Raw genomic sequence first — 23407 nt, forward strand, 5'->3', positions numbered from 1 at the left:
TATTGCTCTTAGCAGATCCTAATGTCTTATTTCCAACAAAACATGAGAGTTAAGATTAGCTGCATATGTACAGGATTGCTGTTTGAGAAACACACCAGGTCTGTATGAGTGAATTCCCAGACAGTTAATTTCTGTGATTTTAAGCGTGATATTCCTCAACTATCATATGTTGAATGTTTGCTTTCTTTGACAATACAGAATGGTTACTGCAAAAAAATGTATAGGAATTAACAGAAAAAATACACTTTCTGAAGCAATTGGGTTGGAGGTTTGAGTTTTGTGTTCTCTAATGGGAACTGTGAAGTAGTATTAGCAACTGTCTTTGCTGTTTCTGTAGTCTACAGTAGCCTCCCAGAGAAAAGGATCCCATTTGCCCAAGAACCGGACTGAACCCTAGCCCCAAACAGCTAATGTTTACTGTAAACCTGATTTTTCTGCTTTCTTGGCAGTTAAAGGAGTCATCTAAGCACATGGCAGGAGGAGGGAGGGCACTTGGCCTCAGCATTCTGCCAAATGCTGCTAGAAACCTTCTGCCTCCCATGTCGCTAATCTGCTCAGGTTTAGTATAGAAGAGGCTTGAAAAGAAAGCTCACCACAGCTCTTGTGAAAAATCAGCAGCCTGGCATCAAAAGTTTTCTAGTCAGCACTGGGCCTGTGAATGCTAAAGGTAATGCAGGCAAATATAAACTCTCCCTCTGTTGCCACAGAGCCTGGCGTTTCACGGAGCAGGGGCTGCTGTAAGCTTCTGCAGACAGATCCTTTTAAGCAGAGTTAATAGCTCTTGATGTCGTGTGTAGGACAGGCTAAAATTGCTGGGCTTTGCTGACTCTACCTTTCTGACAGGCTTACCTCTTTGGTCACATGTTGTCTCTAACTTTATGTCCCGTTCTTCCTCCACTCACCTTGTTGTTTAGTGATGTAAAGCCACAGGTAAGAATAAGGTATTGTGTCTCAGAGGTTCACCATTGTCCTGGCTTCCTTCCTTCTGTAATAGGAAAACTTGTTTGTAGTAAGAATTTACTGCATTACACAAACATATGGTGTGATACAAGCTCAGGCCAAAACTGTTTCTCCGATATCAGGGAAGGACATCGTACATGATCCAAGCTCTAAAGCTATCTATGCTAATTGTAGAAGCTATTCAAGAATAAACGCATGTCTGTCTTGGGAGTTTGGCAATTAGTCCACAACTCTGGCACATCAGTAAGAATCTGATATTAGAGTAATCCCTGCAAATTTACAGAAATGGGAATTCTTATATGTCCAATAATACAAATCTAAATGAGACAACAATAATAAAAGGCTTAACAGAAGTCAGAGTATTGTATTGGATTCCTGCTTGCTAGAAAAACACAACAGCCTTGATGGAGTTAAGGGGTATACTGAGAATTATCAGTACACTTTCATTTCCATAAGCGAAGTTGGTGTGCATGTACCGTGCACAGAGTTTTGGAAGGGATTTTTTGATTTTGAGAGGGTATAACGGCTTTTAAAATGGTGCTTGAGGGTGAGTGAGTTGTTGAAAGATGATTGGTGTCAGATGGGCCCTGAATCTGTTAGAGGGTTAAAACTTCCCTGACTGCTCTGTGACCATCGCACAGATACAGACTTAGTTTATATCTTTTGTTTTGTGGTTGGAAGTAGTACAACATGGAGCCAGAAGGGCATGTCATCCCTGCAGCTGCAAACCTTTTGGTGTGGGTGAGTTTTCATTCTTGTGTAATAAGGAAGGGAAGGGGCTACCTTTAGTTTTAGCTTGCAGCTGGTGTGTTCGGCTGGAAAATAAGTATTTTATTCCCAGTTTCACCATGGATTTCCTTTGAGATCTTCTGGAAGCCACATAACCCTTCTGCAGCTGAGACGAGAAAGGCAATGTATAGCTACTTCGTATGGATATTTGGGGGATTAATGCATTAATGTTTGCCAAGCTGTTGAAGATCTTTAAATCAAAGACTCTGTAAAAATGGGAAATATTATTGCTTGTTGTCATGTGAGTTTATGTATAATAATTCAGTGCTTTGTTTTCAAAGCATCTCAAAGCGTGTTTCTTTTTTCTTTTGCAAACTGTAGCCTGGATTTCTTTTAAAACAGGTAAGATTTCTGAGAGATCTTTAACTTTGCAAGTACATGCCAGTATTGAACATTCAGGCAGATCTGATGCAAAGCTAGGACTAAACTTTAATCACCTAGTGTCCAATATATTGGCCTTTCCATGGAAAATATCACTGCAGGGCCCAAACTTTGGGATGGTTGCCAGAACCTGCAGACCATCCCCTGACAGACTGCAGGCAACAGCAAAAGCCATTAGGCTCGTTTTCTAAGGACCAAGAGAAGTACCAGGAGCAATGCAGATGCTGTTGCATCTGCAGGAGGACCGAAGCAATCTCACTGAGCAGGTGGGATCCTGGTGCTTGGATTGCTCATGGTCAGAAAATTTTCCCTGGTTGATCAGATACGACAAAGGTCTGTAATTTTATATATCAAAGCCAACTAGCTTTTCACCTGGTAAGTAGAAGTAATAACAATGCCATAGTTGCTATTTACCTCTTTCAATAGGGTATTTCTAAAGCCTTGTATAAAGGAGATCACTAGCTTATTTTTGAGATGAGAAAATCAAGCCACTGAGTGGAGAAGTCATTTCTCTGGGCAGCCAGCAAACTGGGGATCAGACCTCATTTCTGCAGATCATATCTCAATGGTACTGAAACTATCTCAGTACAGCATATGGATAAAATCTGCTGCTAAAAGTCGTTCCGCTTTTAATCCTAACCTCGGTATGGAAAGTAAATGTTTGCTGTGTTTCTGTGTTAATCCTTGCAGCTTTCAGCCGTGCCCCAGTCCCCATGGCTGTGGTCCGAAGGGAACTGTCCTGTGAGAGTTACCCCATAGAGCTTCGCTGCCCGGGAACAGATGTCATCATGATTGAAAGTGCCAACTATGGGAGGACTGATGATAAAATCTGTGACTCTGATCCTGCTCAGATGGAGAATATCCGCTGTTATCTGCCAGATGCATATAAGATTATGACTCAAAGGTATAGTATTTAATAATCTTTGTTTGCTGACTGTCATTTTTTTAATCCAGTATGTACACACCAATTTGTGCTTGTGTTTGCATGAGAAAATGCAGGTACTTTATGTATGTATGTATGTGCATAAAATTACAGCTATCACTGCTAAACTGTGGGTTTAGCAGAGCTGGGTTAGCATCACACAATATAAATAACATTTGCTGTAAGTGCTACTAATCAGTTATCTTGATACTCACTGTGTCCCAGTTTTACCTCTGAAATACCTAAATGTCATTGCTTTTAATGACCATGGAAGTGAAGTCTTTCTTAAATGCACATTCATTGTTTTTTGTGCTGTGTTCAAAGAGATGGCCAATAAACCATTAATATTTTGTGTTCAGAATAACATTTTTCACAATACAATGAAAACTCTCCATTTTTCATTGTGTTGCCATGTTTAGTTTTAGGAAAGGTCTGAATTCCCGGTCAAGGACTCATATTCACACTGGTTTTGCAGAAGACGTGCTAAATTTCTGTACAGTAACTATTGTTGTTAAGTGTGGCTACTGCATCTGGAAATGGCACTGAGATACACACTATTTCGACAGACTCCTATATTTCAGAACCAGGCTACTGCATCTGGAAATGGTAACTGAGATACATGCTACTTAGACTCCTGTATGGCAGAACCAGGGCCTAACAGCTTATTCCAACCTAGAGGTATCCTGATTGTGGAAGGTTTAACTAGTGCTGAATTGTTCAGGGTATTTTCTGGCACCAGAGGTGCTGTGGGAAAGAGTTGCAGGTCACAGCTCTTGACATGTAGTTGCGTGCAGTATTTCTCATAATAACTGCATGTGAATATTTATTCATTACTTTTGACTGTGAATTAAATATAATAGACATTAATATTTCAGTGTATTAATAATGGTATTGATATAGGCAAAGTGTTGCTAACTGAAGTCATGACAACAGTGTTTGCGTGGTGATGTAATGGATAAAGCACTGCAAGGTTTTAACGGAGTATCTTGCTGTTGTTTGCTGCGAGACACTTTGCACTAAAAATGGAGCTGTGTGAGCAACAGAAAGCATGTGTTTCACTTGTGTTTGACCTCTCAACGGCTATTTTTGAGCTCCCTTTAGAATTGCTCTGTGTCAATGATTTAGATCTCAAAACGTTGAGAGGTCTTGTGAAAAAAAGTCCTCATCACTGCATATGCCTCCTGTAAGTCCATTCTTAAAGTTAAACCTCCTTGCATAGCTAGTTGAAGTTCTGTTTGTAGGATAGTGCCAGTTACGTTTTCAGGACAAGCGGAAACGCTAACAATGTGCATCAGCTTGTCCCTTGGATTCAGTGGTTTTAGTGGAATTACTGTAATTCTCCTGTTCAGGTTGTTAGTGGCTTCAAGCAGAAACCCCTAATCCTCTGCATATTGGCAGAATAAAATGGTGTCATCCCCTTTGTGGACTATCACAGTATAAAAAGTATTGCTATTTTTATATATATATATATGTAGCAGCATCCTCCAAGTGCCAGCCTTTAAGCCAAGTGCAGAGCTCTGCAGTCTTCTGGTCAGTCCCCGTGTGTCGCAGGTTTACAATAAATATTAGCTGTTTGGTGAGGGAGGGCACATAATCATGTTGTGCGCCCACTGTACTGGGATGAAAACTCGCATTGGTAACTCGGCTGCAGATGTCATCACTGTGGACTCGAACAGCTGGGCTTAGCAGAGAGTTATCAGGGAAGGATATCTCTGTGGCAAAGCATCTCTGTTTTCCCATTTGGGCAGAAAGTGGTGCTGTAGAGAACGGTCACCGAGGAAAAATTGTTTGTAAGGGAAAAGCAACTCCCTACTGACTGAATATTAGTATCTGTGGGGCCTTGTTTGATGCTGTTTATCAGTGGAGAGGCTCAGGAAAGGGTGGTGGTGGCTCTTTCCGTTTAAGCCATTTGGGGATCAATTTCCATGAAAAAGTGTGCAATCGTATTATTAATTGGATACTATTGAGTTTCTTGAAAATAAATATAAACCGGTTCTAGTCAAAAGGCAGGTTAAAAGGAGGGAAAATACATTTTTATGTCAGTCTCACGTCTTTTTTAACTCTCGATTAATTTGAAGAGTTGAAACAATTTTAAAACAAAGCCATTTAAATGAAATACGTTCTTACAATGCAAACCAGTCTACCAGCTCACAGCCCTGAGTACGCCTTTATAGCTTATTCTCTGAAAAAAAGTATTGTAAAAGGAAAATTGTGACAGCCCTAGTAGCTGTGGCACTACCTATGGCATTTTCTTCTGAAAGACTTTAACTGCAAAATTAATCAATTTAGCAGTATTTGGGTGGTTTTGCAGACTTTAATACAATGAGCTTGTCTTTGCTAACGCTGCGGGGTGGGGAAGCAGTTACTGGGAACTAAAGATCCTAGTGGCAGTGTAACCCACATGGTAATCGAAGCTGTCTGTGTATGGAAAGAAAAATGATATGCGCAGTGCATGCTTATTATGCATTGATTAATTATTGCATTCATAAATACACAGTCCCCTTTTTTAAAATAAGTTGTCTTAACTGCTGGCAGTTTTTAATCAGCAATGCTGTACTTAGACACATTATGGCATGGCTGTGGGGTTGGGGAAGACAGAAAGGTGGGAAGAAAAGTATGTGTGAGACATGTTGTTAGTATGTGAGCTGAGGCTGTGAGTGAGCAGATTTATGGTAGATATTAGAAACTGCTCCCCTAGCGCAACCTCCCCCTGCACCTACTGCCACTGGAAAAAAAAAAAAAAAAGCTAGCATGTTTCTTTCTTCTCTATGTTTATTTAAATTAATTTTGCAGACAAGTACGTGAGGTTATTTGGAAGGGGAAAGGCATAAATCTGATGGTGTGTTTGTGTAGCCCCCTGAGCAGAGGGAACACAAGGAGTTCTTACTGCAAGCGTTGCCCTGAAAATCTCTAAAATCTTCGGAGTATTGCTCTAAGTAAAGAATTGTTTAAACAGTTTGTAGGGAGCTATTTTATAGGAAATTAAATCTCTGTGGCCTGTTTTGTTTTTTAACTTGCCAGCTCTTCCTTCAAGCATTTGAGCAGCAGCTGCTCATAAAAGCTCAAAAAGACTGCTTTACGGAGTGAGGTTTTTCTGATATGATTAGAGAAAAATGTATTTCATAGCATGTTTGCTTTGGAGAAATGTCTTTTTGAGGGCTACAACACACAATAACATTCTAGCCATGTCCATTGTAAACTGTGTGCACTGTACCATGGGAGACTTCGCTATGTCCTCCGTTGAGCAACTGTGCCACAAAATTAACATATCATCCATTCAAACAGCCGGGGTTCTCTGCGAGCAACAGGGAAAAGCAGCCTCCTATTCCCATAAGAGTAGCCTTTGTTTTCATAGTGTTAACACTGTCGTTTATTAAAAAACACCCTACTGAAGAAAAGAAAAAAGGAAAAAAAAAGCTTTCAGCATCCTCTCTTGAATTTCTTGTGGTTGCTTTCCACCAAGGAAACGCCCCACTCAGAAGGACAAAATCTGTGTATTATTTTTTGCATGTTGGTGGTTTCACAAGTCAGCGGAGCTTGTCGCCCTGTAAAAGTGCCACAGAAATTTAAGGCTGCAACGTGGGTAAGGGAATTAAACATTTAGTTGCCTCCTCCTTGATTCAGACAAATACACCAGCACATGTTTCTTTTTAAGGCACGTGCTTAAGCATTTTGTGGAATGAAGAACTGTCTGTGTACTCTCCTGGGTTGAAGCCAATGGAAGGAAGAAGATGGGGTGGATCAGGTTTTCCTGTATGTTCGCAGAAGTGAGCACTCTTGATACCACTTTTGTTTTTAACTTTGTAATTTGAAACAGTTACTGATCTCCTTATCCTTTCCTGTAGGCTTTAACCTTGAATGTTATTATGGGCTGGAATGTCCAAGTAGCAAAGCTGGCACATGTAGGTACACATACACAGAACAATTGTATTTTTTTTGTATTGAAGGCAAGATCAAGGCTTTCCTTTTGCTTTCCATATATCAGGGGTGAAGGGATCTTTGTCTGCCCCAACCATTGTCTGCTACTCTTAAGCTGGAGGAAGGAAAGGAGGGATGGAATAACAAGATAAAACCAGCAGGCACAACAGGAGAGTCGGGGGAGAAATGTTCGCAGGTCTCAACAGCTGTTCCCAAAATCAAAGCAAAATTCCTTCTGCCTTTTCAAAATCTGGAAGTTAGAAAACGTGGAAAGCTCTTGCTGGGGAACTCAGATTTCTCATCAACTCGGCTCAGTTTGCAAAGGGGGCAGCTTTTGCTTTCTGCCACAGTAGAGCATTGTAGAGCTCTGTGCTGCTTTTGCCACTTCTGGCTTAGGGATGAGGGCTGAAAGCTGCTCAGCTCTCTCCTCGCCTGAAGGAAGGACTGGACCCATTTTGTGTCTCACAGGCAAGACACCTCTTGCCCAAAGCCACCTGCTGCTCACAGGACAGAGAAACTGCGGGTGCTCCGGTGGAGGATGTGTAGTCTGCACAGTGTGGCAGGATGGGTGCCCTCAGCACCACAGAAGCTGGCCATGGTGCCGTCTGCCCCAGCAAAGCGCCCTTGTGCGGTGCCCACCAGGGCCTGGCAGCTGGGCACTGCAGCTCTGCTGGACAAGCAGATAGGGAATTTCTAGTAGCTCTGGTGGAGGCAGAGCTGGAAGGTACTAGATGGCCTACCAAGCTGCAGTTGCTTAGCTAAGCTAGTTTCCTTTAGGTTCGAGTTTAATCTGCATGGTTTGTCTCTGTGGTTTCAGCGTTGGCATCGTTGAAGAAGCCCGCAGTTTCTTTTCCAGTAGTCAGAAGCATAGCGGCAGGCACTCTGCACGTGGTGGTTGAGAAGAAAGAAACTGTATGAACCACCTTGCGTTACACTGCAAAGATTTTTCGTTCCCTGAAGGGCTGTGTTTTGTTAATGTTTTTGGTTGATGACCTGAAAAATGCAGGAGTCCGAAAAAAGTGCCGTTATTATTTTAATAATATTACATCTCATGGTGTGCTGTTATTGATGCTATCGGCACCTGTGATTTTCAAGACACTTCTCAAATGCCAGTGATCTGCTCTTGCATTGGGAAATAAGAGGCAGGGATGTGCGTATTTTACAGATAGGATAATTCACTGTAATAATGCAAGAAATAGCCACAGTTTTTGATCATACCAATTTTGGGATGTTTTGGTAGAGTTTTTTATAAAGTAGCTTGTCCCAGCGTATGTGGGGGGAAATGTGCAGGACAAGGAGAGCTGCAGATCTGGAAGTTCTGTAATGACATGGCTGTCAGTAGGACTGAATGAGCAGACTTCAGCTGAATTGCAGCACAGTTGTGTCAGGCTCTTCAAAATTAATGGCATATTTCTCAGAAAAAAAGCCCCCTGCTTAGACGTTGTCATCACCTCTGACTTGGATACTGAATGTCCCATTTGGTAGGAACCCCTCCTCCTTCCCCTGCATCCTGAGTACATTTTGCAAAGACTGCCAAGATACTACTCATTTTTCTAAATTCGTTATCACACAGATGGCATGGGAAGTACATTTTTGAAGGACTGAGTTGTTGCAATGGGAAGCTTTTTTCTCTTCCTGGGAAGTGTGTCTGGTGCTTTGAGATTACCACGTGAAAAGCATCTATATGGAAAAATATTAATGTTTCAGTTAAGCAGTAGTTTCTGTAACCAGTAGAAATTAATAGGGAATACTGAAACTCATATTCTCAGGATTTAGCTTTTAAAGGCTAGAAAACTAGCCTCATGACTTGATTAAACAATCTATTTTCTCACCATGTGGAAAGATATTTTAAAATGAAGTAAATTATACTGATCTCATTTGCACTTTGACCCTGGGACAAGGGCACATATACTATTGCTAAGAGTGGGGAAGAAATAAAAAAGAAAAAAACCAATCCAGTAAGTGCTGGGTGGAGCAGCATGCACTGAGCTGTTGTATCACTGTAAAAAAAGACAGTACTTCCCAGCCTGTACAGTCTTAATTTATCCCACCTTTTCCTTTCCTGAAAATGCTGTCAGACCCAAGCAGAGGAGTAAAATTCTGAGACAGCCCCTTGGAATTGCCCTGGTACCTTAGTAAATCAGGCCTTGTCAGTCCGAGCATCTCAGCTGATTGCAGCTGCCATGGTAACAGATGAGGAGGCAGTAGTTTCTGAAGGTAATCAGGTTCCAAATCGTGGAAGGCTCTGTAGATCAAAAATAATGCTCTAGGCTTCTTTGGTTACCAACTGGTAGCCGTGGTCTGCTATAAACCACCACACTTAAATAAATAAATAGACAGTTGTGTTGTGCCATGGCCGCTTTTTGTTGCTGTTAGCATGCAACTCCAATCTGCTATCATTTGAGAAGATCCAGGCTTGCACTGGGAAAAGCGATGTGCAACTGGTGACCTCTGTGGCCAAAGGGAAAGGCCACCCTGAAGTGCACAGGCTGGAGGAAGCTGGAGGAATTAATCATTGCTGTTTTCTAAGACTGTTTAAGTTTTCTGGCTATTTTGTTTTGTTAATTTCATTTTTTTCCCCCCTCACTGGCCTTAAAGAGAAGGCATGGGATAATCTCTTGGATAAATCCTGTCTTGAAGAGGCCTCAGAAGTGCTGAACACTTTGGTGTGCTGAAAACCAAGCAGGGAAAATCCAGGTTTATTACTCCATCCATTTCTTTAATAGTATGAAAGTGGCCAGCTCAAGCCTGTCAGAGGGAAGGGACCGGCCAGCCCCTGGCAGCTCGCTGCGTGTAGCTTTTGCCAGTGGGAGAAGGCCTATGTGAAACATGCTCCTGTCATCTGTTTTTTCTGAACGTTTGAGGCTTGTTGAAAATAGCAGCTAGTAATTTGTACCCAAGGAGGAGGTGTTGAGCAAAGATGGAGACATCTTGCTGACAGTGGTGTCCACCATTTGAAAAGTGTGTTACATTTATTACTACATTGCAGGAGGCAGGTGCAAGCTCATAGAAAGCCTTCCTGTAGCTGCAGGGAGGGCAGTCGGGGAAGATGCAGCTCTAGACCCTCAGGTACTGTTCTCTGCTTTTGCTGAAACAGATTTGTACCTGAAAAGCATTATCCAAGATGCCTGAAAAGCAAAGTTTAAACCAAGTATCTGCGTGGTGCCCATGGTACCTCCTGTCCATTGTCTAAATTGCTGAAGCAGTCAACATTGAAGATGCTTCTGCTCAGCCTTCCTACATCTTCAGTCCATGTGAATGTGACAGCCTTACAAGGCCATCTCAGGGCTTGTTCTTCAGGTGCTTGGTCTTTTTGTCACAAGGCTTAAACTGATTTAGAGCACTGCAAGGTAGTGTAATGAGTTTATTCAGGCTAAATGGACTTATACTGTCTTAAGATAACAAAGAAATAATTTAGTTTCAGGAAATAGATACATTTCTATACTAATATATACTATACTATATATTATAATATATACTAATATATACTATATATACTAATATACTAATATATAGTAATACACTAAATATACTAATAGATAGTGGAGAACATGCTCCTTCTCCAGTTAGTCTTCTGGCTAGAAATAATGGCTAAAAGGCTGAGAGGTAAGATGACTTTGAAGTAATGCATCTATATCAGTTTATTTTGCTTTTTTTCTTTCTTCTTGTACAAAAGAGCTCAATTAGTCTTTGCCTGAGGTCAAAACTGGGTTTATACAGAGGGGATTGTCTGTTCTCCAGGATATTTCAAAGCTTGCATTCAGCACGTTTTTGACTGCATCATTTGTGGAATCTTTGGAGCTTGAACTCCATATTCCATTCCAAGACATGTAAAACCTGTGCTGGGTTATACCACACCCTCTCTGTGTGTATCCCTGGGTTTTCTGTACTTCTCTGCGGGGCTGGAAATGCACTCTGCAGTCTTCACTCTCCTCTGCATGTTTGTACTTTGGCATCCATAGTGTAGCTTTGCATTTTGTGTAACCACTCTGCTGATACCAAACGCAAACAGGCAAAAGATGGGTATTAGGCAAAAATCATTTGCTTCCCAGTGTCAAAAACATGGACTGATGCAGGCAATGTTCCTGGATCATCAGTTCAACATGGTCCTTAAATTTTAGTGTGAGTTTTTTAGTGGGATGAACTGAAGTTTATTTCAACCTCTTTGAGGAAAAGAAGGAACGAATGGCTATTATCAGGAGCAGTGACCCAAGAAAAGGTTTTGCTGCCATTATGATTCAGGAGAAGGAGTTTATGTATCAGTAAGCAGAGTGCATAAGAGATGCCAGGCCGCATCTGTGATGTAAAGGAAGGGCAGGATATGGAATTTATGATTAGAGCCATCTTCTATGCATTATGCATAAGATAATACATTGGTGTCAGTTACATACAGTAGAAGCCTTAATTCAGCTGGAGTCCCTGCTGACATCGTAAACTGGGAGACAGCAAGTAGTTTATGGGCAGTGGTAGAGCCTCTGGACTGAATTACAGTCTCAGCATTCAGTCTGTTAATGAGAGTTGCAGTTTGTGGTAGACAGTGTATTACATGCTTTTACCCAGAGTAGGACTGGTGACAAAGGAGGAAAACGTTTATTGCAGAGATGCTTTGAGGAGTGGGAGATGGAGTTACGGGCAAGAGAACCATAGAAAACTATAAAACTAATGCAAGGGAAGAAGGGATGATTTGGAGCTAGCCAGAAGAAAAGATGCCAGAATGGGAATAGGATTCCCCCATGCAGTCACTGGGCTACCGCTGTGCCTTGGCGTGCCCACCTTGAGCAAGAACTGTCTCTGCCACCCCCGTGCATTTTTTATCCTGATCCCTCATAGTTAGAGAGGGGCTTTCACCCCAATGCCCAAAATTGTTAATACTCTTTCTAGGTTGTTTTCTTTTTTTTTGTTAGCATTAATTGCAATTGCTAGATGTTCTTGCTGTCCACGTGAATGGCCAAATTCTTTCTGAATCTCATCAAATCCCTGGCCATGATGACTTCCAGCAGGGTAACAGCTTATCATGTGAAAAATGATTGGGTTTTTGTCAGGTTTTAATTTTCCCTCCTCAGACTGTGGAGAGGGAGGCATCCAAGCTACCTTTTCCATTTCTGTTCATTAGCTTGTATGCGTCTGTCATGTTGCTTCTAACTTATCTGCTCTCCAAGGGAGAAAGTTATGATCTTTCAAGTATTTCTTCTTATGGGTGGTGTTTTGAGTTTTTATTGAGGATGTGAAGGTTCTTCTTGTTTTTTCCCTGGTTACCCTTTAATTCTACATTGCCATGTTTGAGGCAAGATGAGCTGTACAGTGTTTCAGTTCAGGCTGCATCTTGACCTATATAAAGGCAAGATGTTATTTTTTTATTATTATGTGCTCTTGCTGCCCCCACCCCCTGTGAAGCCTACTCCAAATGCTGAGGGTTTTCTTTATTTTAAGCAAAACCAAAAGGACAGGAGAGGGAGAAAAAAGATCTTTATGATAAATTTATGATAAACTTGATGGTTTGGAGCCATTTCTCTTTGGAAAGCTTGCTTCCTCTCTTCCTTTCCCCAAAGTGGCTTTGAATTAAGCAGAATGTCCCATTTGACTCAAATATTACAAGCCACATAAATATATAGCTATGTCCTTCCCCAAAATGCCTGTTCTGTTCCTGATAAATTAGGTCTCTCGGTCACTTGGAACAGATTGTTCTACTTAAATGATTACAGTGGTGCCCAGCTAGCACTGATGGAAAGTAAAGTTTGGTCCTTGATGCTAGTACTAGCAAATGTGTGGAGTAAAATACAAAAGCAACCATTAGCTTGGAGGGAGCAAGGTTAATTCTGGAAAAAAATTAGTGCTTGTTGCAGATGTCCTGGGTCTTAACTGCGCTGCATATCAGAGCACTGTGCTGTTATCAGGGATGTTGGTGGACTGGAGGTGTGCTCTAGTTGTAATTTTTCCCATGGGTAACTGAGAATTCGGTGTGTGGAGACAGATGAATAATCTCTGTTGACATTTAGGGGAGCAGGGGAAAAATCTGTAGGAACCCTGTGAGATCTACCTGTGTCAGAACTGCTCCTTGGCATTCTTTGGAATTACTGGCAATGTTGCCGACAGCTGAACACAGACATCTAATATCTGAGACAATTTAAAAAAACTTAAAGCCCTTACCTATACATACACACAAATAATATAGGTCACCTTCAATGCAGTGGATTTAGACTGAGCTCTGGAAAATCAATTTCAGTTGATTAGTTGCACTTGTAAAGAGTTAAAGCCAGGTACCAGGCTACACAGGCTAATGTCTGTTGTGTCAGGCTGCAATCCAGAAAACACACTGGTGCTTGTGTAATGCCATGCATGTGACAGGAGCTGTCTGAAGCCAGTGCAGAGGTAGAAGCATTCCATGAGATCTCTGTAAACTTTGTTTCGTGGATGGCATCCAGGCAGCAAAAGCACATGGTGGGTCATCTTACCAAGTCACTGGAAGTCAAGGGGACGTAAGGGCAACTAAGCAGCCAGCTACTTCGCTGCAAACTGTGCAGGTGATTGGGTTGGCAAGCCAAGGGTGGATTGTATCCTAGTCACCACTTCCCCCATTTCTAATTGCTGCAGATTTCTATGCCCAGGGGTGGCTGAAGTGAAACTGAAATTGTAAATATTTGTCAATTATTTAAAAACCAAAAGTACTCTATAAAGAGTGAAGGGAGTGGAAGAAGATGGAGATTTTCTTCTATAGTGTTTAAAGAACACACTGTTTCATCAGTTTACAGATTCAGTGCCAATTAACACAGCATCTGCCAAAGGTGTTTTGTGTCAGGAGACTTTGAGTGGAGCAGAAACCTCCTATAACGAAAGTATCCTTTCAGAAGGACTCATGTATTTTCACTGGTTTTGACAATAGGTGAAGTAAATTCTTTTATGTCTTAACAACCTTTCTCTGTAGCTTACAATTAAGGGCTTAAAACACTCAAAAGTGCCCATTGCAGCCAGGAGCCTGAATCCCACTGAACTGGCACGAGTCCTGGGTTCCCAATGTCCAGAAATTTCTTTTGGAAAGTGAAATTCACTCTTAAGTAGCTTTAGTGCCTTTTAATATTTTGCTCATGATCTAATTTGGATCTTAAGTATACCAATTTGGAAACAGCCTGCCTGACATCAAGCTTTGAGTTTTTAAACTCATGTGGTTTAATAAGATTAACTTGCTGCAGTTCTGATACAGTCTTCTGTGAAAGCTTATTCAAATTAAGAATCAGTCAGAGGGGAAGTAGCCTCAAGCATAAAGTTGGAGTGAGGTGGTGCCAAAAATCGGGGCTCTGAGAGGCTCTGTTGTCTCACCCTTCAGTGAGAGCAGAAACCTTTAGCAGCCAAAGAGGAGGGGGGGGAAAGCATAATTAAGAGATGAAAAACAAATATTCCCTTTTTCAGCTGTCGTCTTTGGAGATGTACACAGATAGGCACACACAGGAATGGATATGTAGTTCAAAAACTCATTTTTGAAGCTGTATAATATATATTAATATATGTGGGAACTGGGTACTTTCTCAAATGTCTGCTTGAATTATCAAGAATAATTCACAAAGTAGAGCATGGCCACTAAAATGAATGAATAAATAAGTGAGTCTGAGGAGTATTCCTGCCAAATCTGTGTTTTGGGGCTCTTCTGCATAAAGTAATTAATTTGTTTTTTAATCATTTTAGTTTCTTCCAGCGTTCCCTTGCATTTCTGCAGGTGAGCATCTCCACCATGAATTTAGTATCCTCAGTGTTGGTATGGGAAAACCTGATGGTGTAACCTCTTTTGACCCAAGGTTACATCTTAATCCTCTTCCTCCCAGGGGAAGACCGTCACGTTTGATAAGTACTGTGCAATTTTCAAATGTGTACCATATTGATAACATGTATATGGAATCAGGGCCCTTCTGGTTCCAATTTGGATTCTGAGCATGTTGGGCATTTTTTCTTCTTCCATGAAGAAAATTTTCAGCAGAGTTTCCATGCATAATTTCATTCCACTGTTTCAGCAGGAATAAGGCAGCTGTGAAAGAGGAATGTGAAATCAAGAGCCCATCACTTTCTGATAACACAAATTTTATTAAAGGTGGTGTAGGAAGGAGAAAATCTATAGGACAGGTAGGGCTTTGGTCACAGTCCAGTGTTACTCATCTGGAAGAGAAGCAAGCTAATTTAAAGACATGCTTAGCATGGGCAGCAGGAATGGGCTGGAGTGCTTAGTCGTGGATATGAAGCCCTGGGGTAAACATTAGGTGATTCTGAAATCCGTGTGCTGCGACAGGAGCCATTGTCAGCTCTTGGTTGCCCAGACCTGGTCCAGGGGAGGACTTAACTAGAAATAAATGGTACAAAAAATGTGTTGACCACAGAGGAAAATAAAAGATATTGAGAGACTGAGATTTTCACGGGGTATGTCCTTTGTAGCGGTGATAAAAGTGTGTCTGTCATATCTTCCACAGCAGTTTAAAATACACTGAGAAGCAAGATGGTCTTCTGCCGATGTTGGTTGCTACTTGATGTAGCCTGGGTGTCTCTGATAAAGCTATTGCAGTAATGGTTAATTTGCTTGCAGAACAAAAAGCAGCTGGTAAATTTTCTTTGTGTAGGTTGGCAGAAGTGTACAAAATCTAGTTTGATTACATTAAGTATTTCTTCTATGTTTTTTTCCTCTTCCAGATGGCTATTGCCAAAATAGACAGTATACAGTATGATATTTTAAATATATGCATTTCTTTAATGTGAAACATTTGGCATGTTTGTATATAACTAGGTTGACTTGCATATATGTAGAAAGGGATATACATATGAGAAAGTACAGAAACGTGCACAGAAAAATAGCAAATGACAGCCTTTTTTAAATGGGAAACTTCACAATTCTTCCCTTTCATGTACACAAAGAGTAGAACAGATTTAAAATAAGAAGGAAAGCAGAAACAGCTCACCATCTCTGAAGATAATTAAAACCATTATCAACATCCAGAAGACCCCAAAGGTGGTATAGCGTACTGGCAAGTCCACATTGGTTTATGATGCATATATTTGTTGGTCATTTGTTTTTCTTTGAAATCACAAAGCAAGTAAGAAAGTTGCACTGTCTTGGATGTCTGTTAAGCCTGCCCTGTTCCACCACACATAAGGCTGAAAAATTGCTGTGTCTTCATATCCCGTACAGGTGTTGTGACTTTCAGCTTGGCACCTCCAAACTTGTATGACTCCTAATCAATGAACTCACACTGTGACCTTATAGCCCACTTGGTGCGTAAGACCATGGGAGGCAAATAGGGTCCAAGGGAGCTGGCTCCATAATACACCCAAGAATTTAGACTTTGACTTCCAACTGTATAAATTTTTCCATCTTATCCAAGCTTTTAACTTTATTATCATATTATTATCATCTCATTATTAGGCAGTGGAGAAAGCTGTAACTCTTGCTTTTAATACTTTCTATTTTTTCCTGACTTTATATCTGTTGGATTTTTTTCTTCCTAGGAGCTTTTCAGTGTCCTTTTGCTCCCGGGTGATCACTGTATTTTCTCTGTAACTGTGAAACCCGCACTGTTGTTGCTTATTTATAGGTAATCCTTATGTTTGGGGGTTTTATGTGGTTGCAGGGACTTTCATTACGCTGTATGGAAGTCTAGGTCCTGAACTGCTCTAGGTAAGCTGCACTTTGCTGATGCAGTTGGAGCACCTGATCTGCAAGTTCTAAGGATCTGTTGCATTCAATGCATCCATTGCATGGCTGCACCAGCGAATGCCTTCCATGGGGATAGCATCACCAGGGAGGGAAGTTTCTACTTTTAGTGACTTCATATGACCAGCAGCAGGCTATCTTCAGATTCAGGTTTTGCACTGAACAGGCAATCTGTGTCTTAGTGGGGTACATTGCATGACTGGAGAAGAGGGGAATTTTTCAGAAGTTGCACAGTCAGCTGGTATGGAATTAAGTGAATATTTTGCAAGACACTTGTTCTGTGGCTGTGTTCAATCCCTTCAATCTTTCTAGTACCTAATGAGGTGGGACCCCTGACTTTGTGTGCTGTGTGTGCGGCTCTGCAGATAAATCTGTGTTTGTATTCCTGGCCTTGGGCTGTGGTCTGAGCTGGGCATGGAGACTCTTCCTGCCATTTCAGCTCAGCTCAGCGTAAGTGGTCATGCTTCATGGAGGCTCTGAATAGCTTGAGATGGTGTGCAAAGCATCCTGAGCAGCACAGTAGGGTGGAAAGTACAGGGCTGTACGCGCAGGGAGCAAAACCAGATGAGTTTATAGCCTGGGAAGCATTGGCTATGGTCAATGATGGTTCTAACAGTGTTTTGGAGCATGAAAAGCCTGATTCTGGAGGGTCTGAGGTAATTCAAAGCGCTGTTGAGCATTAGTGGCTTGGTTCAACTGAAGACATTTCCTGAGTCATAGTGGTCATCTTTGTGATGTTTGCAAGATCCAGCCTATTGCTTTTGAAGGTCTCTCGCTGTGGATTTCAGGAGGCCACAGGAAGGAGGGAGGTGGAAGAGAAACGTGCTTCGCAATAAGGAGAATAAAGAACATTTTTGAGGCAAACCTTAATCTGAGGAATTGGCTTTTTTCATCAAGTAGTAAATTCATTAGTCATGTACAGCAAGGAAGTTGATTTATGGCTGTTAACTGTATTGAATTGATGAACGTAGCTTCTTGAAATTTAGTGGCCAAAATTAAGGCCTCTCCAGGTGTTAATAGATTAGACCGCTTAACAATTTATTAATTTATCCTGTGCAGGTGGGGGATAGGATACTTCTACAGTGATGCCTGTATTGCTTTAGAGATATTTTAGTATACATGTGATTAAAGGTCTGTTTGTAATTCCTACTAATTAACTAATGGCATGGAGTGGTGAAGGATGGCAAGGACCTTGGCTGAGGGTTAAGAATTTTGAATTTTGGAGACTTTGGAGTGGGAGACCCCACCCCAAAAATCTCAATTTGATTTGAGCAATGCTCTCTTCCTCTGCTTTCTATAAACTCTGTCAACATCTGTTTGTAAAGGAGTTAAAGAAGTAAAATCAGAGGCTATTAACAGTACAGTATGTCTGCATTAAAATACAGTATTATGCATATATACTGTTATTTTTATTGCTGTAGTATGTGGATCAAGTGACATCCCATCATGATAAGCTCTGCATATACTTAATTTCCCATCTGGAGACCTTAAAAGATCACTGTATATTTTTGTGACGGATCATGTCACGCAGTCATATCATCTCCAAAGGAAATGACTTATGCTGTAAGTGGCTCGTCCTTAAGTGCTATCCTACCCAGAAGAGAAGGAAATAATTAAGATGGCATGCATTATGTAAAACAAACTTGAATAAAGAGTGACAGAAGGGCTGGCTTTGACAGCTGGATGCTAAATGAAATTTGTTTCTGTTGTTACAGATGCATAGACTGTTTTTAAATGTATAATTTATTTAGATTTATTTAAGGGGTAGAGGAAAGAAACAAGAAATCCCTGATGCGGAGAATTGAAATAATGAGTTGTTATACATACATAAATAGTCATTACAAAATATTTTATTGGTCTATTTTTTCTGTATTTATAAGGGCATTTTAAGACTCCTTGAGTCTGCATTTTACATGCATGCAAATACACGCTGCATTTTACCCAGCAATCCTTATTGCCTACTTAATTGAGTTAATAGCAGAAAGACATGAATACTCCTGACTGCTTCAGCTTGGCTCTTGGGAGAGAATGGATTTTTCATCTTTTCTAAAAGAGAATTTATCCTGAATGGCTGTATCTCAAACTGTGTTTTATTACTCATATCTTTAAGGATGCCAGCGCTTTAGGTAAGGAAAGGCTTTCTACTCTAAGCTGCAAGAGCTTTAGCTATGAAGTCGAAACATCTACAAAGAAATACTTAAGTTGCAATATAATGGTGGGGGAGAAAGGGCTGTTTCAAAAAAACCTTCAGATGGATGGCTGAGGTAGAATTGATCCTCTGGTTATGATGGCAGAGTGCTTTGTTGATGTGTCATTAACACTGTGGACCAAGGATTTATACACTGAGGGGAGGAATGATTTATCCTGGGTTTGTTAGACCAAGTCACATCATAATTCATCTACTATTTGCTCCTGACTTTTCCACTTATGCTATATGCGAATACATGTTATCACTAATCTTTATAAAGAAATTGTTTTCAAAATTAGCAGTATTCAGCACTGCATACTGATTTTATGGAGATTAAACTGGAGTAGTGCTTAGGACTTGAGTAGTCCTGAAGCAGGCAATTGTGAAAATTTGCCTTTAGGGCCAGTTCTTGCCACCTCTCCTTTCTGATCCTTGCTGTCACTGATTTAGTAGGTTTCACCAGATATAATATTACACATGTTGTTCTCTATTCTCTTTTTCTGGCATCCTAATAGTGTCTTAGAGCTCTTGGGCACCCCTGGGGCAAGTGGCAGAGGTTTCTGTTCTCCTAACCAGCTGCCTTGCCAGCACTGTGCTTTTGCTTTTTCTCAGTGTGAATACCTTCTGGGGTTTTTGAGGCTTATATATCGCTTCAGTGTAGAGAGATCTGTCTTCCTGCCTGTCCGTGGCATTTACTTTCCTGTAAGATGTTTGGAATGAATTGATGTCCCTGGTGCTTCTGCTTCTGCTGATCCTTTTTGTTGCAGATGCCTTTGGTTGCTGCTGACAACAGGATTGTCTGATAGCCTGTATCTCTGTGTTATTGCTTAATTGCCTCTATGATACCTGCAGTAATATGGTCAGGAATTTGTCGCTTTGGTCCTGAAAATCATAAAATGTGTGGTTTGCTCTCAGGTATTTTGTGATTCTTACAGAGAACTCAAAACTGAGCTTCTTTCTTTCGTATTTTTTATGTACAGTCCCAAAGGTGCCTCCGAAGTTGCTTTTACACAGTAAAACAGAACTAGTTTTCAGTTTGGTAGGCGCACAGGCAGAAATGCTGAGGGGCAATGGCATGGTAAAAATCTCTGATTCCTTCTCCAGTGCAGACACTGTTGGCAAGTTCAACAGAGGAAAGAAGGCAGCTTCCCATGCCCTCCACTCCTCATCCTAATTCCACCTGAAACATTCAATGTGTGGATCGCTGGGATAATTCCCATTCTCTGTTGTCCAAAACCAGAAAGCATATATGTATGCAAGTCAGGAATTAAGTTGCAATAATGGTATTTCATCATTGTGTACCTCTGTTGCCTATATTGCTGACAGACAAAATGAGAATTTCACCAGGGCAGTGAGAGCAGAGTTGGATGGTCAAAGCCTCTGGCATTTCTCGTGTTCCTACAATTTTGTCTTTTATGTGCTTCCTCAGAAGCAATCTGAAGAAAAGTCTTTCCCCTCATTTGAAGTGTGCAGTAGATTCTGTTTTCTGCATCCAGAAGTGATGTCATTCGAAAAGTCTTTTCTGTGATGAAAAATTTGATTACCTGATTGTGTGTCTAGATCTACCTAGATAAAGAGGACCAATTATCATGTGAATAAAGTGTGAGGATTATTCCTTAATTATTGTTGACCTGAGTATGTTGTTCTTTGATGAAAACTGTTCTTTCAGCTTGTTGTCAAGTAAGAAATGCCACCTTGAGATCCCTTCTTAAGGGAGGACTATTTCTGGTCATGAAATACAGAGACTGTTGGCTGAGACTTTGTCCACCAGTGCCTTTTCTCCACAAGTAAATGCATGCATTTGGGAGAAACATGGATCCTTCCCATGTCAGAGATGATGATTTTGTACTAGTTGATCACAAGGAGGGCCATCAGTGGTGTTGGCAGCAGCTGCTCACAAGTTGCAGAGTGTAAGCAGAACCTCTCCCACATCCTTAGCTGGGCCCTTTGGCTGCATCAAGGCAGCAGAAAAGTTTTAGCAGCTTCACAGAAGGAAGGTTATTGAGACCAAACTTGTAAGGAAAGCTGGGTGTCGCAGGAATCTGAGTGAACTTCTGGGTGAAGTTGCAGTTTGTCCCTTTTTTCTGTAATTGAAAGGCACCGAGTTTTTTGCCTTAGAGAATGGCAAGTATTGAGTACAGTAAGGATAGAGTAATTCCTTTTCTGTTAAGTCATTTTAATGTGTGTTTTGGATCAATAGAAAGAATGAAGTGCTTGTCAAAACAGAAATTCTGAGAAGAATGTGCTGGGGAAACTGACACCGTAGATACTTGAATATAATTGTTTCTTGGCTCTCCAGAAGCCGAAAGATGGTGTGATTCAACTAACATAATAAAAACATGTACTAGCAGGTCCCATTCAGGTTACCAAAGATGTTTTTTGTGTGCTGAATCAATGTTTAGATGAGTGTTGTGAGCAGGGAGAAGTCCCCTGGATAGCCATTTGCAACTATTACTGCCAATAACCTTTCATTTCTGTTCAATTTTCTACTTACAGGTTGCTTGATCTGAATGTGGGTGCTATATATTAATTTTACCCTTAATTTTTATAGGACAAGTTACTTGTGAACAGTAAGTGATTTCTGTTTCCAAGAAATATTAGAATACTCTGTGTCTTTGACATTCTTGTGTATTAAAATACATGGTTACATCAATACATGCTAAAAAAATATTGGATAATCTGTAAAGCTTACTTGGTATCCTTTCCACCAACATTAAAAAGGTAATGGGGAAGAATGGGACTGTCTCTGTTAGCAGAGTCTATATTTTAATTAAATGTTGTGTCCTTTACGTTGTTTAATGAAGATCTTTCTGCACGTAAAAGTTTGCATCCGTATCAGATAGCTTTCGCTTGAGAAGTACTTTTGTCTCTTAGAGAAATTTAGACTGGAAAAAGCCTCCAAGATATTGTAACCACCTTTGAGGAAGGAGAGATGTGTATGAAAGCCTGGTGAAGGACTGGATCATCTTGTTAAGTGCTGGATGGTTTGGTTTTGTTGGTTTGGGGTTTTTTTTGGTTGTTTTTTGTTTGTGGTTTTGGTTTTTTTGGTTTTTTTTAGCGGGTGTGGTGGTGTTGGCAGTGTTGCTGCTGTTTACTACATGCTGTGTACCAGCAACATTAATTTGGAGAATGATGAGAGAGCAGAGCATGCAACAAGCACAACCTGGAGGCAGACGAATTTGGTTAGTATTAAATGTGTGGTGGCAGGGATGGACATCTGTGTGATAGCTGAGAGAGGTTTCTAGGGAAGTATTCTGGGAAGGAGCCTGGTGAGAGGATCTGAGGAAGAAAAGGGGGGGAATGTGGGTAAAGGCAGAAGAGTGTACTGACATGGATGCAAACCTTGACATGGATCATGGGACATCTATCTCAGTGATTCTCCCTGTCCTCTGGGCCATGGAAGAAAATGGAGGCAATCCCTGACTTCCATCACATCCCAAATTAGATTGTGGCCATGGTGGAGATGTAATTTAATTATCTCAGAGAACCTCAGTATCATCCAGAAGCTGGAGTGACTTTGCAAGCATCCCTATGACTTCATTGTGCATTCGTTATCCCAGCCTACTCTCCTGTCATGCCTCCTGCTTTCCAGTTGACAAGAGCCTCTGCCTTTCCATTTGGTCGATTAAATGCTGTAAATTCTGCGATGAGGGGCAAAGCATTAAATTTCTGAAGTGCGTCTGTGTGCCTTATCGTGGAGCCGCTTCCATGTTAACAGTATTTGATTCATACTGAAGGAAAATTGATGACCTGAATCCTCCTCACATAAGAGCTTCATTGTTAACATCTCTTGTTCTCTGTCACACACCTTTTTTTTTTTTTTTTTTTTATGCTATCCTGTTCAATTTATCAAGCGTGCTTTCAGCAATCAAAGGCTGGAAAATCGGTTCTCTTCTTGAGGAAGATACTCTGTGTCATTTTATCAAGATGCGGAACTTGATTCTCTGAAGAAAAGCGAAAGAAGTGGGGCTTTAGCTTAGCACCGTCTTCCAAGTCACATTAACAGAGGATTGCAGCCAAGGTGACAGCAGACCATTCCCAGTAAAAGAAAGCTCCCTCACATGGTCAAGGAGCGGTGGGTAAAATAACCTTTCTCATTGTATCAGTGTTCAGTACTAAAATGCACCGAGTCAGCTCTGGCACATTGTAAACGGCTTGGGGAGGAGTCTTTGAAATGCCTGACTTGGAAGCTGTAGAAGGATTGCGTGTGTGGATTTAAAAGAATAAGGAATATCAAGGGAGTTGATAGAAGGGAAAAAAAAAAAAAGACAATTAAAACTGGTCAGACAGCATCAACCCAAGTTCAGATAATCTCCTGCTTTACAAAGAGTTGAATTTCAGGTGGATTTTGTAGCCTGAGTTGACAGGCTGTGTGTGGGCAGGCTGCTCTCACCATTAGTACCAAGTATATTTTGTTCGTACTTGTAAGATTAATTCTAACTCTTTGCTGTTGTTTAATACAACTAGTACTTGTCCCGTTTATGTAGACCCAGTATCAGGACAAGCAGATTTAGGAAGACACAGGAGTAATTAAAGTGCAGTTAGCTGTGCAATGGACCCATAC

At 41.0% G+C, this 23407-nt stretch overlaps 1 protein-coding gene across 8 annotated transcripts in view; it reads left to right on the forward strand.

Moving 5' to 3' along the window:
- The window catches only part of ADGRL3 (adhesion G protein-coupled receptor L3), a 342991-nt gene that overhangs the window by 56477 nt on the left and 263107 nt on the right, over positions 1-23407 (forward strand). For 7 of the 8 annotated variants that reach the window (XM_055796415.1, XM_055796409.1, XM_055796407.1 and 4 more), the window contains exon 2: positions 2821-3034. In XM_055796415.1, coding sequence (XP_055652390.1) covers positions 2821-3034 — 214 coding nt within the window. Of the gene's footprint in view, positions 1-2075; positions 2092-2820; positions 3035-23407 lie in introns of those variants that run through there. The other variant, XM_055796413.1, reaches the window with a different exon arrangement.

Source organism: Falco peregrinus, chromosome 2, assembly GCF_023634155.1.
Source record: "Falco peregrinus isolate bFalPer1 chromosome 2, bFalPer1.pri, whole genome shotgun sequence".
Lineage (NCBI taxonomy): Eukaryota > Metazoa > Chordata > Aves > Falconiformes > Falconidae > Falco > Falco peregrinus.